Genomic DNA, 17,601 nt, shown 5'->3' with positions numbered 1-17,601 from the left:
TGCTGGCCGGGCTAAGAAATGCCTTTCACTATGTTAGATGGTCCGAGGTATGTTTAGAGGCATCGAAGGGTGAGTGTGTGTTAGATTTTAGGGCATAGAGGAGGGTTCCGATGGCTGTGGGCTGTGCCTCTTTAGACTTGGCAGCAACTCTAGTTAGGGTATCATCAGAGACCTTGGCTTTGTCTTCTCCCCACTCTTGGGGTCACCAGAGATTTCTGCCCTGTGCTGAGATCACTTATTCTCCATTCGCATCTGCTGCAGGGGCTGCCTGAGCCCACAGCTCAGCGAACGTTGCTGCCTCAGTCTGAACCGAGCTCACTTGAGCAGGTCCCAATGTGAGTGCCGCCGCCTGTTGACTGTATGAGGGGCTGAAGGTTGGGGCATCTGTGTTGTTCGCAGGGGAGACTGGGAAGACCTAATGGTAAGGGACTAGCCTCCTGTCCAATGGACCTTTCTCACCTTCCTCGTCTGGAAGCTTCTGTCAGTGCTGTTGGGTCTGTAGCTTTTCCTAAGAAAAAAGTAGAATGGTGGTTATCTCCCTGAAACGGTGGCTGGACAGTGAGTTCAGAGACCTGGTGGCTCTGTGTTTTGTTTATCTCTTCAGGTGCTGTCTCTGTGGGAAGCATGTCAGCAGGGTTCTCTGGGATGTTCGAGCAAGGACATTGAAAGCAGCGAGGCAGGGGCTGCCTTTAGAGAGAGCTCAGGGTCTGGGGGGGAGGCAGTAGGGAAAGGGCCAGGAGATTCATCTCTTTCAACTGATGCTGGCTCCATTAGTCAGCAAACACAAGATCAGGAGCTTGGCATTTTCCACATCGGTCTTAGCTGGAGCAGGAGCCCTCCCAGAACATGAGCGGGCGCAGAGCTGCCCAAACGCGGGAGAAGGGCCCTGACTGCGGGGCGGGAGCCTCTGATCTGGGATCAGAGCCTCTGCCCTGCACAGCCCACACTTATGTTGGGGAAAACTGAGAAAATCCTCAGGCACGCGCAAGCATGTCGTGTTTCCGTCTCCTACTTCATGAGTGCTTTCATTTCATTACGTCGCGATTGAAGCCAACTGAGAGAGGAGGGGATGAGATTAGTGGCAGTTACAGGAACCTGAGCTCTGAGGGACCCTGAGAGTTATCTGTGAGGAATGTTCGAGTGTAAGCTACTTCCACTGAGACCTAGGTCAGCTCTGTGTTGAGAAATAAATGTGTTGTTAACAAGGAACCTCTTAACTAGACCGAGGTCCTTTGGAGCGTTTGATGAAACATTGCTCTGAAACGTGTGAAGTTGCTGCCGGGTGGCTCAGGGTTGGAGCGCCGATCCATGCGCCAGGGGCAGTGGTAGGTCCAGTTCCCGCTCAGGGCACCGTGGGGAGCAACTGATCAATGTCTATTTCTCCCAGAGATGGTTCTCATCTCTCTCCCTCCTCTCCTTTCTCTATAAAATCAGAGGAAACATGTCCTTGGGTAAGGATTTAAAACATAATAATGACAAAAATAAAACATGCAGAGTTTACAAACTGAAAGTTTAAAAACGACTTACATTTCAGGGGTTCACAGTTGTTTGGTGATTCTCGCTGGAGCTTGTCAGTCATTTCTTTATAGTGCGGTGTCTGTGGTGGAGGAACTGCTGCGTTCCCCGCCCGCCTGCCAGGCTCTGGTCCAGCCTCCTTTTCGCAAAGGAGAGGGACTTTGGCTGTTTTATCACTTACCTGCCTACTCACGTGCGTGTGTGTGTGTGTGTGTGTGTGTGTGTGTGTGTGTTTTGCCTGTGTTTGACTCCCATGCCTCTTAAAATGTGAGAGCCCGGTGGACCCCTGGGCAGAGTGTTTTCTTCCTAAGTCTGGGCCTCAGTTAAGGAAGTTATCTCCAGACCACAGATCACTGATACGATTGCATTTTGACAAGAGACCTTTTTTGGAGGAACTGGCATCCTACCTTTAAACGCACACAAGACTGGCAGGGAGTGGCAGCGGCGTTGGTGGGATTATTCTCAGCACCGACGCCTCTAAATATCCACGTCGCTGTCCGCCAGGGCCTGGTCGGAGGGTGTTGTGTCCTGGAGCAGAGTTTGTGGGAGACCCAGACCCGGGCAGTTCAGTGGCTGGGTGGCTCGGGGCAGCACAGGCCCGCCATGCCCCTCGGCACACAGCACGGCTCCCCCAGATGCTGGGTGTTCCTTAGGAAATGACAGAAACAGGTCAGGCCGTGAAAGATGTTGAGGAGGATTTTAGAAAATGTTTTTGTTGTGTTTTCTTCTGGACAAGAAAAGACATCTCAAGATAAGCAGCAGCCAGGAAGGTCGTCCGTCTTAACTCGATCCCGAAGTGGGGTCTGTTCCCAGGGGAGGTCCCGCAGGGCCCCATCTCCTGGCCGCTCAGGGCAGCTCAGAGCCTGCTGGGGAGAGGCCAGGTGAGCAGAGGGACGGCGGTCAGGTGTCACAGAGCCTCTGTGTGCCTCCCTCAGCTTCCTTCTCCTCTCCTTGTTCTGCCTCCATTTGGATTTGGCCTTTGGGAATAGCAAGTTTGACAAAATGTTTGAAATCTAGCATATCCCGCACCAATAAGAATGCGCCTAGTTGTTTTGCAAAAGATTTATGTTAAAACTACTCTTTTATACTAAGAGAAATGACACTTCTGTTCTGTACCTGCTGTTTTGTTCCTCTTTATTCTCCGTCACGATGGTTGAAACTTCTGGTAGCAGCTACTTCCTAGCAGGCTCTTAGGCACTGCACCTAAGTAACTGCAGGTGTGCGGGCGCATGAGGACTGCCTGGAGGGGGGGTGAGGGGGGGGGAGGTCAGAGCTGTCAAGAAGCATGTCTCTAACTCCTGGTGGGTCCGTTGCTTGTGAACTCCTTAGCCTTTATCTGTGTGTCTTTATCGAGTCATTTTGGTATGGCAAGTGTGATGAGTTGGCTGACTCCCAGGAAGTTTAAAAACGGAATCAAACCAAGAAGCAGTAACGGGGAAAAGAGGTACCTCCTGTACCTCTCTGTGTAGCTAACAAGCTCTAATGTCGGCCGGCTGCTCCAGGGACCCCAGCCATACTCTCCGTATGGAAGCAGGTTTCATGTATGTCCTACTTAGGAGGCTTGAGCGAGTTGACATTTGTGAAGAATGCTTTGTACATTGTAATTGCTGTGCGAATAAAGATTACTATCTCAGATAAACAGTACAGTTCTCAGCGCCAGTAAGCCGATCCTCCCATCGTGTGTTTGGAAGAAGCACAGATATGCAAAGAGGGCTTGCCCATTTCCCGGTGTGAGGTGTGTTCACAGGCTCACATGCGCTTTGCCTGCTTTTGATCCTGTCTCTCCATGCATCAATGAGACGGTCCGTTATGTACAAAGTACAAAGTTTCCCTGTGACTTTAACAAAGAGGCAGAGCTCCTGCCAGAAAGGTTGTGTCCATTTCTCTTGTTCCTCCCACTGCCTAACAGTCTGTGGCTTGGTTATCAGCCAGCACAAGCACAGGCGAGTCTCACTTTCCTCACTCAAGTCCTTCTCAAGGTTGAGTCACAAAATGGATTTATAAAGGCTGCAAGAGCAGCAACAAAAACGGACATGGCCCTGGCTGGTTTGGCTCAGTGGATCGAGTGTTGACCTGCAGACTGAAGAGTCCTGGGTTCGATTCTGGTCAAGGGCACATGCCTGGGTTATGGGCTCGATCCATGCAGGAGGCAGCCAATCAGTGTTTCTCTCTCATCGTCGATATTTCTATCTCTTTCTCCCTCTCCCTTTCTCTCTGAATCAATTAAAAAAAAATTAATGTGGATGTTGAATTCAGCAGCCTCACACTCAGATTGCTCCCCTACAGTGTCCCTGAGGTGGAGAGGAAGGACTGACTTGGGTCTTCAGGAGGGCATTATCTTTTAGCCTTCTTCTTCTTCTTCTTCTTCTTCTTCTTCTTCTTCTTCTTCTTCTTCTTCTTCGTCGTCGTCTTCTTCTTCTTCTCCTCCTCCTCCTCCTCCTCCTCCTCCTCCTCCTCCCTCCTCCCTCCTCCCTCCTCCCTCCTCCCTCCTCCCTCCTTCCTTCTTCCTTCTTCCTTCTTTCTTCTTCTTTCTTCTTCTTCTTCTTCTTCTTCTTCTTCAATAATTGACTTCAGAGAGAAGAAGGGAGAGGGAGAAACATCAATCTGTGGGAATCTAACTGTGACCTCCTGGTACATAGGAAATGCTCAACCACTGAGCCACACTGGCCAGACTATCTCTAGCTTTTTGAAGCTTCACATTCAGACCACTTAAGGCAGATGTAGGAACACGAGTGTGTGACTGTCAGGTGAGAGCTTCGGGCTCGGTCGAATTTTACCAGGTTGTAATCTAATTTAACCTCATCTCACACTCCCGAGAAAGGGGGTGCCTCTTCAGCAGCCACACCTGGTTCATCAGACTCATGGACTCTCCGGTGCCTTTGCTTCAGTAGCTTAATAAATGACCCAGTGGTTCAAGTGATGAGTAAAAATCCCATTGTGTGCAGCCGGAGGATAATAGGCAATTAAAAGTGGGCAGCACAAAGGGGTGAGCCATCCCCCCGGTTGTTAAGCCCACTCCCAGGGCTTCAGGAGGCACTGGAGCCTTTGCCCTGTGAAGCCTGGAGAGGGCAGGGCAGGGCAGGGCGCGTGTCCCGCTGCCTGTGAACAGCAGCAGCGGGGGGCTCAGAGATGAACGATGGCTCTCCTTCAAGCTGAGTGCATTCTTACTAAAACAGCGCGGTGGGGAGCCATTTCCCACCGTAGCAGCGGTTTCTAGCTGCCTCAGTGGTAGGGACCCTGAGGGTAAGAACCGCTGCCTTTAGAATTATATAAGGTGACGGTAATCTCAGGGTCGCTGTGTCAGTGAGGGCTCTGCGGGGTCCCTGCCTTCAGCGGCAGCTCCTGGCAGCTCCTGGCAGCACGCTGGCTCCCTGCGAAGCGGAAGTGCTCCTGGCCTTAGAAAGCCCTGCAGCGCTGATGCCAGGTGGTGAGGTCAGAATTTGCAATGGACTGTCACTCGCCAGGGTGCCAGTACAATGGCAGCCCGCACGTTTCGTGGCGGGTGGACGACGTAGTCTGACAGGTACTCCCTCCAGTTTTCCGGGATGCTGGGGCCATCACTCTTGTTCACAGCATTAGTCCCTCTTCTGTGCAGGTACTGACACTAAAAGCCGGGAAATGGAGCCTGGTTGCTAAGATTTGGCCCAGCGATTGGCAGCTAACACTGAGTTGCCATAAAGGTGCAGGATCTGACCCTTCCCAGTGGAGGTGTGATCTTCCCCTGGGTGGGAGGAGCTGTGAGCCACTCCCTGACAAGCAAGGCAAGACGCTGGAGCGGAGGCTGCTGACCCTGCTGTCTCCCCTGCGGGCAGCTCCCTCTGGTCTGGCACAGTGGGTCTAAACGCATTGCTAAGCTCACTCATATGCTAATTTTCTTAATTGTCGTAACCACCTTATGAAGTAGATACTGTCATCTCTACTTTACTGATGAGGAAACTTAAGTGCAAACAAGTTAAGGACCTTGCTGAAGGTCAAGGAGTAGAGGCAGGATTCAAATTTAGGGTGTTTTGTTTTGTTTTTTTATTTCAGAGAGAGGAAAGGAGGTGGGGGGAGAGAAACATCAATCAGCTGCCTCCTGCATACCCACTATTGGGCCACAACCTGGGCATGTGCCCTGACTGGGAATTGAACCAAACCAACAACCTGATATGTGGGACAGCGCTCAACCACTGAGCCACACTGCCCGGCCCAAAATCCATGGTTTAAATCAGGGGTCTTCAAACTACGGCCCGTGGGCCACATGCGGCCCGCAGAGGAGTCTGATCCGGCCCGCCAGGTTTTTTGGGCAGTGAGCACAGCCGAGGTGTTACAGTAGGAATTAGTAGTTCATATAGTCCGGCCCTCCAGCTCTCTGAGGGACCGTGATCTGGCCCCCACTTTAAAAAGTTTGAGGACCCCTGGAAATGACGTGAGAGACTGCCTCCAGGTGGAAGGACACGGTGCCATCCCCTCACCTCCCTGCCTGCAGCGCTCTCCTGGGCTGGCTCCGCCTCCTCATACTGAGCAGGAGTTGGGGACTAGGGCAGGGGGCCCTGCTCTGTGACCCACATGTGGGCCTGGCTCAGCCTTTCCCCAGTTGCATGTTTCCTTGTCTGTGAGATGGAGGTGATGTTGCCACATGGATCATTTCGGGAATTAAATACTATAGCGAATTTATCCGTTTCTGGCTCGAAGTAAGCACCTAATAAATGTTAGCAAATGTTTATTATCGTCATCTCCCCGCCTTGAGACTCAGCCAGGAAACAATTGCTGAGAGACCAGATTCTAGGGCCTGGGTAGGCTGGCAGTTCTTTGGTTTTGACAAGACAGTAATTTTATTCTATGTATTTTCTCTCTTGTTTTTTAAATTTATTTATTGATCTTTTTACAGAGAGGAAGGGAGAGAGATTGAGCGTTAGAAACATTGACGAGAGAGAAACATCCATCAGCTGCCTCCTGCACACCCTCTAGTGGGGATGTGCTTGCAACCAAGGTACATGCCCTTGACCAGAATTGAACCTGGGACCCTTCAGTACCCAGGCCGACGCTCTATCCACTGAGCAAAACCGGTTAGGGCTTTATGTATTTTCTTGATTCTTTTGGTGTGAAAAGCAGAGAGGTAAATCATTATATAACAGATGTGTGGATCCACGCAAGAAATTGAGGTCCGCCCTAGCCGGTTCGGCTCAGTGGATAGAGCATTAGCCTGCAGACTCAGTTTACTGCGGCTTGCTGAGCCCTGCCCCCCTCCTGTGCCAGACTTTCCCAAAGTGCTTATTTGCCGTGCTTGGTTCTCAGCTCCCATGGCGGCTCACTCTGTAGGCTCCAAGCCAGGGTGATGCTGCGGCCACTGCCACCAGCCACTCCGTTTCCAGGTGTGAGGATGTGAGCTTCTGTGAAGCTGCCACCTCCTTCCTTCCTGTCTTCCGTGTGGTGCCTCTTTCTCCTGGTGCTTTGCCATGCGGCCAGTTTTCCGAAGGAAGTTTCCGGGCCCCGGAGTTAGAGCCCTCCCTCCCTTTCCAAGGAGTTTGGAGTTAGCCTTGGGAAGAAGACAGTGAGGGCTCCGGGCTGCACAGGAAGAGTTTGCTGTGGGTAGTGAGCTAGCTCTGCCAGGGCGGGGAGTGCTGGCACACAGGGAGTGCGCACCGGGGCTCCGGAGGAGCAGACGGGCCTCACCTGCCCGGGCACAGCCCCGGCTCGGCCCGCAGGAGCCAAGGCCGAAGACCGACACCTCCTCCTCGCATTCCTGTCCGGGAGCTCGGCTAGCTCCGCCACTGCCTACGCGGCGGCTGAAAGCAGCCGTGGGCTCCTGTGATGAAAGCTCACTCTATGTAAGATGTTCCCGCTTGGGGACCGGCAGGCTGTCTGCCTTCCTGTCTCTCCGCTTCTCTGAGGGTTGATGTCGATGCTTCTGTCTTTGTCTCCACAGGGAACGCTGATGATCCATGACACAGAGGTCACCCTCGAGTATGTACCCAGCCTGGATTGTTGGTACTGCAAACGGGTGAGTGCGGCAGTTCCTTTCCTCAGGAGTGAGGGCCTGGCCCCGCAGCTCCTCCGTGTCTCTAGGAACGCTGCTGGCAGCGGGCATTGCCAAGGGCAAAGCTCTCCGTTCATTCCAGTGAACTGGAGGCCAGGGTACCGACCCCAGCAGTCCGATTTCCCGCTCTGCCTGCGGCCACAGCTGGGCCTGCCGTGGGAAACACTTTGTGGAATGATGTAACTTAGTCCAGAAGACTGTTCGAGAGCCATTTGTTTGGAAACGAATCGTTTCTCCATTAGAAATCATGTAAATTGAGTTAATGTGTTCCAGGCCCAAAAGTGATTCCCATACGTTGGGTATGCGTTCGGTTTTAAAAAATATTTGTAGTCAGATTGACCTCTTTCTCTTGCAGTGTAAGGCCCCCACTGCTGGACACCGACCTTCCTGCGCAATCTGCAAGTGCCCGAGGGAAGGTGAGCGGGTGGGGGCGTGCCTTACCTTTGCACTGAGAAGACGGGTCTGCCCTTCCTTGGCTGTGGAGCAGTCCCCTGAGAAGTTGGAAGTGCAGTGTGACTTCTCCCCTCAGGAGGCCGCTAGTGGATGGCGGAGATCTCCGAGGCCTCCAGGGAGAGCTGCATGGCACTCAGCCTGAGGTGCTCAGCGGGCAGCTGACCAGAAGGTGGTGGTGGTGCGCTCCAGGCGCGTCTGAGGATGTTAGGTTGGGAAAGAGTCTACTGTGACCCCTTCCCTGCTTCTCTGAAGTTATTGGGAATCATTTGCTATCATTAGTATTTTCTCATTTGCACTCGATGTAAACTTTGCAGGGTCTTTGACAGGAAAACATTTGCTGAAGTAACAGTAACCAGTAGACCAGAGGAAGTAATGAGGATTGAGGGTGTGTGCTGTTTTATAGAGGAATAACCCATCAGCTCTCAGCACTTGACTTCAAAGTAACTTTTTCCAGAAAAGCTCTAGGTGGACCCCCTTTAAGCAGCTCCCAAGGCGCCCATGCAGCAGCCCTGCAGCAGTGACTCACTGCCCCTTTCTGACATGGCCCCTGAGGAAAGCCAGGCTCGGCCATCACACAGTCCCGTGCAGCACGCAGGCAGTTTCTGTGCGGCCCACACCCCCGGGGGGGCCGGAGGCCGCCTGCAGAGCTGCGTCCTGGGCTCTGACCTGAGCGGAGCTCCTCCCTCCTGAGGGCTGGCGCAGGCGCGGTGACAGTCTCGGGAAGGCACAGGCGGGAATGTGAGCACACAGCTCAGCTGTTAGCTGCTTAGGTGACCAGATGAGGCAGAATGGTTTTTCTCAGTCTGTTCTAACAAGTGAAGGACGGTTTCTAAAACCCCGGGCTGAGAAGCCTTCCGTGTAAGCAGAGCGCAGGTGCTCACCTGGTGCCGTCGCTGCCATCCATCTCTGTGTGGCCCCTAGAATGTCTCCTTTTGAGTCGCATGGCTTCCTATGAACCCTCTAAGAATGATCAATTACAAAAATGTGCCCATAATTAACTGGATAGATTATTCTCCTATAGGAAGACTGATAATGAATCATTTATATTTGCCTGCTGTAATTTTTTACGTATAAACAACATGTATGCAGGTAGGTGTATTCCTAGCTTCGCCAGAGGAGAGGAGGCCGTGGTCTTACAGAATTGGAGACAGCTGTCCTGTGTCCTAACCCTAGCAGAAGCAAGGCTCCTAGACATACATTTGGGATATATGTTTCTACCAAACTTCTAGCAAGAGTTATATTTTAGTAATTTTGTCACCAAATCTATTCTTTTCATTGATTATAATAGTTAGGTCCAAGGTCTCATGAAGGACTTGTATATAAATGTTTGGGAAGTGACAGAATACTCAATATTTAAATTTTTAAAAATTGATTTCAGATAGGAAGTGGCGTGGGGAGGAGGGGCGGGATTTGAAACTTCAATGAGAAGAGAAAATCATTGATCAGCTGCCTCCTGCATGTCCCCCACTGGGGATGGAGCCCACAACCCCAGCATGTGTCCTGACTGGGAATTGAACCGTGACCTCCTGGTTCACAGGTTGACGCTCAACCACTGAGCCACACCAGCCGGGCCCATATTAAGTTTTGATACTTGGGAAGTTCCTTCTGTAAACTTTCCTGTGCTCATTAGCCCTGAATACAATCTGCGAGGGCACTTTGTGCAGGCGCTCCTGAGACAGTGAAAGCACTCTGGGACCAGCACCTTTCGGCGGAGAGGAGGGGCCCAAGCAGCAGTGCTTTTGGATAAAGCCTGCCAGAGATTCTGTTTCTGTTCCTCTAGTGACAGACGTGAAGCAGGACTTAGTGACGTACCCTCAGCTTCAGAAAACGCCCCTCCCACCGCCATCAGAAAAGCAACCCAGCCAGCCCCCAAGGTCTGCTGACAAGGAGCAGGAGCCCAAGAAGAGGAAAGAAGGACAAGAGCCACGCTCGGGACATCAAAAGAAAGAAGCAGATCGGTACCCGCCTCCCTCTCGCAGGGAAGGGCTCAGCTTCCGAAGAGACCGAGAGAAGGATCCGTGGTCTGGGGAGACATGCCCGGATGGGGAGAGCAAAAGTAAGTGCTTTGTCGGGGCTTGTGCCGGACTGTGACCCCGAGGTGGGGTCGGCCGGCCTGTAGTGGCTGAGGACCACCACTCCCCTCGCCCTCGCACAGCTGCTCCGCCTGATGGTAGGGCCTGCTCTCCTGGGCCTGCTGTTCTAGTTAAAGGGACCTCCATCCTCCAGGAGCAAGTTCCTGTTCATATGCAGCAAGGCCTCATTGCAGATTTCTAAGTGCTGGTGCAGCAGAGGCCGGGCATTTATCTGACTGGCGTTGGTTACAGAGGCAGCCTCGCTAGAGCAAGAAGTATCCACAGTTAAAAAAACGAAGGGCAGCCAGGCTTGCGGCCTCTGGAGGTAACCTCTCTGTGTCTTTCCTCACGGTCTGTTCAGCCATCATGCTCAAGCGCATCTACAGGTCCACGCCCCCTGAGGTGATCGTGGAAGTGCTGGAGCCCTACGTCCACCTGACCACTGCCAACGTCCGGATCATCAAGAACAGAACCGGCCCCATGGGCCACACCTACGGCTTCATTGACCTCGACTCCCACGCCGTGAGTGTCCCCGCAGTGGCCTAGGGACAGCGGGCCGGGAGCTCTCCCTGGGTTTGAGTCATTCCGGTGAAGTGACTGCCCGTGGAACTGGGAGGCCGAGAGTGGTTCCGTCCACCTTTGTCTGTGCCTCTCCGCGTCCAGCTAGAACAGAACCGCCAGAGCTCAGTCACTGGAGAACTCCTGAGAGCTCAGCGAGTTCTCTCATTGCTCCCCCCGTTTTCCCCAACCGGGTGGTCACAGGACACCCTCTTTCCTCAGAGTTGCTTTTTGTGGATTCTTATGACTTGAATTTTTAGCTGCGGGGCCTTTTCCCTGGACGTGACATCAGCTAGTAATAAAACTCACTGGTACGGCACAGATCTCGTGCTCAGAGACCGCAGGAGGCTTCGTAAACTGGATCCGCGGTGGGGACAGCTGCAGCCTAAAATAAAGGATTTGAATTTCTGGCATTTATATGAGAAGCTGATAAAAAACAAAAAGCAAAATCACAAATCTGAACTGATTGTGCTGTCTTCTCCTCTGGACAAACCCTAAGCCTGTGTCACAGTGCAGTGTTGTCCGATTTGAAAAGAAAGAAACCGAGGCCACTCCGGGCAGTCCCCCTCTCCCCCCGAGGAGTCTGTTTCTGCGGGGCCCTTCCGGTCAGCTCCGGTCAGAGCACACGGTCCAGGAACGTTTCCTTTTGAGAGGGAGCCCTCGTCAGGCTCCTTCCGAGGACAGGCCTTTCCTCTGGGTTCACACGTGTCTTTGCTCCCCAGGAAGCTCTTCGTGTGGTGAAGATCCTGCAGAACCTCGATCCCCCGTTTAGCATTGACGGGAAGATGGTAGCTGTCAACCTGGCTACTGGGAAACGCAGGTACGGCAGCGGGTGGGCGGTCCCTGCTGCCTCCATGGAGACTGGGAGGAGACGCCTGTTCCTGCTGGAGAGGCAGAGTAAGGCGGGGTGCCTTCCTCTGTGGATGCTCGGTTCTCTTTCCTGGGCTGGCCCCTGTCTGGCTCTGGGTCCCGGCCTGTAGTCCCGGTACGTTAGTCCTTTCCTCTGGGGCTGCCCAGCTCCTTCGGGTCCAAGTGGCGCTGCCCTGTTGGATTGCAGGACAGTCTGCTTCCACCTTGCCCCTGGAATGCTAGGAAAATGCCGTCCTGCCCTCCTCCCCTCCCCGTTCACACTCCAGAGCCCCGGGGGCTCGGCTTCCTCTTACTCCTTCCCTCATCGTGGCCCAGCCACGGTAACTGCAATGGCTACGTCAGAGTGGCCGCGTACAGGGAGGGACTGTCTGCCTCTTGCACCTTCGGCTCAGTTGCTGTTTGGCTCCATCAGAGGCTCCAGAAGTGCCGCTGCTCCTCCCCTCAGGAGTCTGCACAGCAGAACTGCTTGCTGTGGGCGGCTCCTTCCCTGCAAGGGGGGAAGCCTGTCTTTGGCCGGTCTGTAGGTTGGGCACTTCTCAGGGACCTTCGGTGGCAGGCACATGACATGCTGTGTCCTTTGTTGTAGAAATGATTCTGGGGACCATTCTGACCACTACTATCAGGTAGGCGGCAGCAGCTGGGGAGTGAGTGCTCGGCTGCGAGCTTCTCCAGGGGGGACTAAAGGTTAATGGCTATGGGCCGTTCCATTCTCCTCACTTGCCTTTCTGTGACAGGGCAAAAAATACTTCCGAGACAGGAGGGGAGGTGGCAGGAACTTCGACTGGTCTTCCGACTCAAATCGACAAGGACAGCAGTGTGAGTGGCCTTTGCTTTGTCTCTATTGTGTGTGCTTTTGGCTGGACTGCGCGTTAAGGTCTGTGGGCACAGAGTTGGCAAGAGGGGTGCTCATTCAGAGAGCACCACCTACAGGTCCTGCTCCTGTTCAGGTGCCAGCCTCGTGGTTGGTCAGTCATTGGCGGGGACTGACACTGCCGGTTGTATTCCCTCTAGCATCATCGGACTGCTACATCTATGACTCGGCAACTGGCTACTATTATGACCCCTTGGCGGGGACTTACTATGACCCCACCACCCAGGTGAGTGCTGGGCTTTGCTCGCTCTGTCAGGGACTTAAGAAGGCCAGGTCTCCCCTCGAGGAGATTTATTTATTGAGTGGATTTGAAGATGATGGCCTTTATACGAACTGCCTGTGTGGACAGTCAGTGCCTGTGGCTGGAGCAGTGCTGCTCATAGAAGGGACAGTGGGTTGCCTGGCGGTGTCCTACGCCTGGAGTGGGTTGTCACTTTGCCTGATGTGTCTCTGCTTAGACTTAGGAGTGAGAGAACTGTTCTTTCCTCCAGAAGGGAACTGCTCCGAAGCCCTGACACCACTGGGAAGGTGAAACACCCTGTAGACTTATCTGTTCCCACTGTCTCACAGCAAGAAGTCTATGTGCCCCAGGACCCGGGGTCCCCCGAGGAGGAGGAGAGCCGGGAGAGGAAGCCAGCCGGCCAGGGCAAGTCGGGCAGCAGGAAGGAGACGTCTAAAAGGGACAGCAAGGAGAAGAAGGATCGCAGCGGGCCGAGGGTGAGGGACCTGCCATCTGCTCTCTCTTCAGCCAGAGCTACAGACAGAAACACAGGGGTCCCTGCACAGGGTGTTTGGGTCGGAGGGGTAGAGTCGCCCAGAGAGCAGGCAGGGTCTCTTTCTCTCTTTTGGGATCAGCTCAAACCCCAGCTCCTCCACTCCAGTTTCGCTGGCTGCCTTCCCTCTTCAGTGCTGCCTCTGTGTACACATCTCCATAGTGTGGTTGTAGCGGGGATACCACTTTTAATTATTATTTTCACGCCTGCTTAGTAGAAATTCTCAGTGAACGTGTACCCTTATTTTCTTTGTCATTTTGGCATTGTTTGTCTCTGGTTTCTGATCTTATATTGTCATAATGTACAGCATTTAGCATTTTATTTCTCCGTTTAAATTATTCCCTTAAGTTCCTGACATACAGTAATCACTAAATAACACACTAAATGTGTGTGTGTGTGTTTTATTTTGAAATCATAACAATTCTTAACCTGACTTGTATGAGAATTACCTGGATTCTGTCAGTTTCAGGAAGACGCCAGTGAGGAGACGGCGCCCCCAGAGGATGTCTTTAAGAAGCCCCTGCCGCCCACGGTGAAGAAGGAAGAGAGTCCTCCCCCGGTGAGGCTGAGCGGGCGCCGGGCTGGGCTGGCTCCGGGTGCGAACGGAGCCTCGCTTTGACGTCGGTCCTTTAGCTCTGGTCTCCCAGCAAGTACATGGGGCACACTGCCTGCTCTAGAGCTTTACCTGGAAGCAGAGGCCGGTTTCTGTCCTCCCCTCCCCCCACCCCCCCTACCCCCGCTCCGCTCCATTCCCCGGAGCAGGGACTGCCTGGCCCTTTTTAAGTTCTAATCTTGGTCTTGTTCATTCTTTTCTTCTAAATGGTCAACGGAACCCATTGTTCTGGCCTGGTGCTTCCTGTCTGTTGTGCTGCTGAGTGTGTGGAGTGGTGTTTGGTCATTTTCACATTTGCTGCTGGCCCAAATGAACAGTGGCTAACAGTGGCACCTGTTTGTTAGATGCCTCAGTGTGGTAGTCTCGTCCCTGGCTAGGTAGCTCAGTTGGTTAGAGCATCGTCCAGTATGCCAAGGTGCAGGTTCTCTCCCCAGTTAGGGCACATACAAGAACCAACCAATGAGCCTGGCCTGCATGGCTCAGTGGTTGAACATTGACCTATGAACCAGGAGGTCAGGGTTCGATTCCTGGTCAGGGTAAATGCCCAGGTTGTGGGCTTAATCCCAGGTAGGGAATGTGCAGGAGGCAGCCAATCAATGATTCTCTCATCATTGATATTTCTCTCTCTCCCTCTCCCACCTTTTCTGAGATCAATAAAAATACATATTAAAAAGAATCTGAACAGAATAAACTAGTGAATATAATAGAATCAGGGGCACAGAAAGGGAGTGGACTGACAATTCTCAGGGGAAAGGGGAACGGGGGTGTGGGAAGAGACTGGACAAGAAGCATACACCGCCGAAGCCGGTGTGGCTCAGTGGTGGAGCGTCGGTCTGCAGACTGAAAGGTCCCGGGTTCGATTCCGGTCAGGGGCATGCGTACGTTGGTTGCAGGCACATCCCCGGTAGGGGGTGTGCAAGAGGCAGCTGGTCGATGTTTCTCTCTCATCGACCTTTCTAGCTCTCTATCTCTCTCCCTTCCTCTCTGTAAAAAATCAATAAAATATATATTTTTTTAAAAATTAAAAAAAGAAGAAGAAACATACACCTATGGATGAGGACAGTGCGGGGGAGGTAAGGGCAGAGAGTGGGGTGGAAACTGGATGGAGGGGAAAAAGAGGAACAATTGTAAAAATCTGAACAATAAAGATTTATTAAATTTTAAGAAACAAACAAAAAATAAATAAAAAGAATCAACCAGTGAATGATCCTTCCCCCCCCCCCCCCCCCATAACAGTAGTAACTTGCTTTAGTTTTTACTTTTGATTGATCATAGGCCAGTGACCTTACCTTCTGACCTAAGTTTCCTGTGAGCTACCGGTAAAAGCCCTGCCTGCTCCGAATTATTCGTTCCGTTCATTGTAGCACATGTTCCCTTGCTCAGAAGCCATATCTACCAGATGGCTGTCCGTCGTTGCTTTCGGCCACCTCCTAGTCTGGGGGTTGCTGCAGTCTTAGTCTCCCTCCTTTCTCCGGTTACAGTGACTTGGTTGTGGTGGTAGTTCTTCCTCTGAAACTTGTAAGGTCGTGACTCTTTCTGTGTTGTCCTTCCGCTCTCCTCCCTCTTCCTTCTCTTCGCTCTTCTGTCGCTAGGGTCCTGGTTCTGTCTCCATCTCGGTGAGCAGGACAACAGTCAGGCTCGGCCATGTTGCCTCCGTCTGGGAAATGAGCGGTATGGTCAGTGGGCTATCCTGAACCCAGTTCCCTATTCAAACGGAAAGAAGAAACGAGAAGACCAGATGAGAATGTCCAGAAAGACGGGCCCAGAATATAGGTTTCGTTTGGTGTTAATCCCTGGCCCTCTTCCTCAGCCCAAGGTGGTTAACCCCCTGATCGGCCTGCTGGGTGAGTATGGAGGAGACAGCGACTATGAGGAGGAGGAGGAGGAGGAGCAGCCCCCGCCTCCGCAGCCCCGCACAGCGCCGCCCCCACGGCAGGAGGAGCTGAGCAAGAAGGAGAATGAAGAAGACAAGCTCACGGACTGGAACAAGCTGGCCTGCCTGCTCTGCAGGAGGCAGTTCCCCAATAAAGACGTTCTGATCAAGCACCAGCAGCTCTCAGACCTGCACAAGGTACGGGAGCGGGCCCTGGCCTTTCACATGGTAACGCTTACTGTCCACGAGCATTCGGGGGCTGAACGGGCGTATGCCGCCCTTCCTCAGCCGCCCCCTCTTCACTCCCAGGATTAAGTCAGGCCCCTCCGGGATAAGTTGCTCCTCCCTTTGTTCATGAGTATTAAGTGTGCCGCTTTTAGGAAACTTCAGACCCAGGGCAAGCAGTGGGGCTGGGACAGGGCACCACGTGCGTGAACAGGAGGTGACTATGGAGCTGGGCTTCTCACCTTAGCTCTGTGGTTACCTAGCAACTGGACCTCAGACAGCCCCTCTGCAGTGGTACCTGAGGCTTCCCTGTTGCGTCTGGCTGGGACGGGCAGCTTCCCCTGGGCCACATTCTGCCATCTCTTCACGTAATGAGGGGCTGCCGGGAGCCATGCTGCGTTCATTGACACGCATCGGCCTCTGCGGCCTTCCCGTTTGTATGTGCTGACCAGGAGCCAGATTGTGGACAGACACAGCCCCTGGGGGGACTGGCGCTGTGGAGGGACTCCTCCTCACCCTCTGTGAGGGGTGGCTTAGACTCGCCCGCCACACAAGCCACGCCTCCTGTGGCTGGCAGCCAAGCAGCTCTACTTTCAGTAGCGGCACATCTCCAGCTGCCTCTGGAGGCTCCCCAAAGTGTCTGGGATTCTGACAGTCCCTGCAACACCCCTCCCTCCTCCAAGTCCCTTCAGTCTTCAAATTCTGCGACGGCAGACGGACGTTTACATTTCGGCTTTCTGATGAAAACACTTAATAAATGGCTGAGGGACAAAGGGTAGTTGTCAAGATAGAGAAGCTAGCCCTCTGCTAGGCCCACAGACGGACTGGCTGGGGCGGGAGAAGGTAGGCCAGCACGCTCCCTGTCCTGAGAGCGCCACCCAGACCCCTCTGCCTCCTCTCCCATGTGCCTGCGGAGGGGACCCTCACAGCAGTCTGTCTGCTCTCTTAGGCCGTGGCTTCCTTTAGTGTTTCTCCGGGGGCTTGAAATGAACAGTGCTGGGTGCTGGGGAGTAGGCAGAGTATGTGGGCATTTGGTTTCCTCCCTGTGTGCTCAGATGGCCCTCCTGCCATTGGTATCCTGGGTAAAGAGATCAGACCAGAGTTGTCTTTTACATCTTGGAAGTAGAGTGAAGTCCCCTCTTGTGCCACCCACATGACTAAGCCGTGTGGCAGGCAGCCTTGTATCCCCGTCAGGGAGGGGTGCTGGCAGGGTATCGTGGCCCCTCGGGGACTGGTCAGGAGAGGAGCCCAGGCCTGCAGCAGCTCCGGGGAAAGGCCGGGAGGCTTTCTGGACCCTCGTTCTAGACCTGCTTCAGAACGCCTTCTCTCCCTCTTCTCAGCAAAACCTGGAAATCCACCGGAAGATAAAGCAGTCGGAGCAGGAGCTCGCCTACCTGGAGAGGAGAGAGCGGGAGGTAAGCTCTGGACCTTAGGCCTTGGCTCTACTTTCTGGTATAGAGTTCTGGGCTGTGCTGAAGACGGAGAACCAGGAGGCCCTGAAAGACAATGGAACAGTTCTCAGCTCACCTACATGGAAACGGGGGCACTTCGTTGTGTATATGTGACATCTTAATAGAGTTGGTACATTTTAAGGTGGTGCTCAGGGTTTGTGAGTAATCAGATAAACAGCATTCCACCTCCCTGCCCAGCTCTGAAAGCAGTGCTGGTGTTGGCCAGGGCTGCTGGGGTCCCCTTTCCTGCTAAAGCTGCTAGGGAGGAGCTTTCTGTGACAGCCACTGGACCACACGGTTAGCCAGCC

The 17,601-nt window shown here is 53.3% G+C and overlaps 2 protein-coding genes across 15 annotated transcripts in view; one reads left to right on the top strand and one right to left on the bottom strand.

Annotated features, from left to right (window-relative positions):
* TRAIP (TRAF interacting protein) overlaps positions 1-17,601 on the bottom strand; it is a 164,651-nt gene that overhangs the window by 113,155 nt on the left and 33,895 nt on the right. The gene's annotated exons all lie outside the window — the stretch shown is intronic.
* Positions 1-17,601, top strand: part of RBM6 (RNA binding motif protein 6) — a 62,320-nt gene that overhangs the window by 41,574 nt on the left and 3,145 nt on the right. For 11 of the 14 annotated variants that reach the window (XM_084902382.1, XM_084902391.1, XM_084902392.1 and 8 more), the window contains 12 exons: positions 7,424-7,498; positions 7,890-7,950; positions 9,768-10,043; positions 10,421-10,581; positions 11,340-11,437; positions 12,074-12,110; positions 12,222-12,303; positions 12,499-12,584; positions 12,929-13,075; positions 13,595-13,690; positions 15,555-15,815; positions 17,183-17,257. In XM_084902382.1, the coding sequence (XP_084758508.1) occupies positions 7,424-7,498; positions 7,890-7,950; positions 9,768-10,043; positions 10,421-10,581; positions 11,340-11,437; positions 12,074-12,110; positions 12,222-12,303; positions 12,499-12,584; positions 12,929-13,075; positions 13,595-13,690; positions 15,555-15,815; positions 17,183-17,257 (1,455 nt within the window). The remainder of the gene's footprint in view (positions 1-7,423; positions 7,499-7,889; positions 7,951-9,767; positions 10,044-10,420; positions 10,582-11,339; positions 11,438-12,073; positions 12,111-12,221; positions 12,304-12,498; positions 12,585-12,928; positions 13,076-13,594; positions 13,691-15,554; positions 15,816-17,182; positions 17,258-17,601) is intronic. The other 3 variants (XM_084902393.1, XM_084902395.1, XM_084902387.1) reach the window with 1 other exon arrangement.

The sequence above is a fragment of the Pipistrellus hanaki genome, assembly GCF_964339955.1.
Source record: "Pipistrellus hanaki genome assembly, chromosome: 13".
Taxonomy (NCBI): Eukaryota; Metazoa; Chordata; class Mammalia; order Chiroptera; family Vespertilionidae; genus Pipistrellus; species Pipistrellus hanaki.
This window is presented reverse-complemented; position numbering and strand designations above follow the sequence as displayed.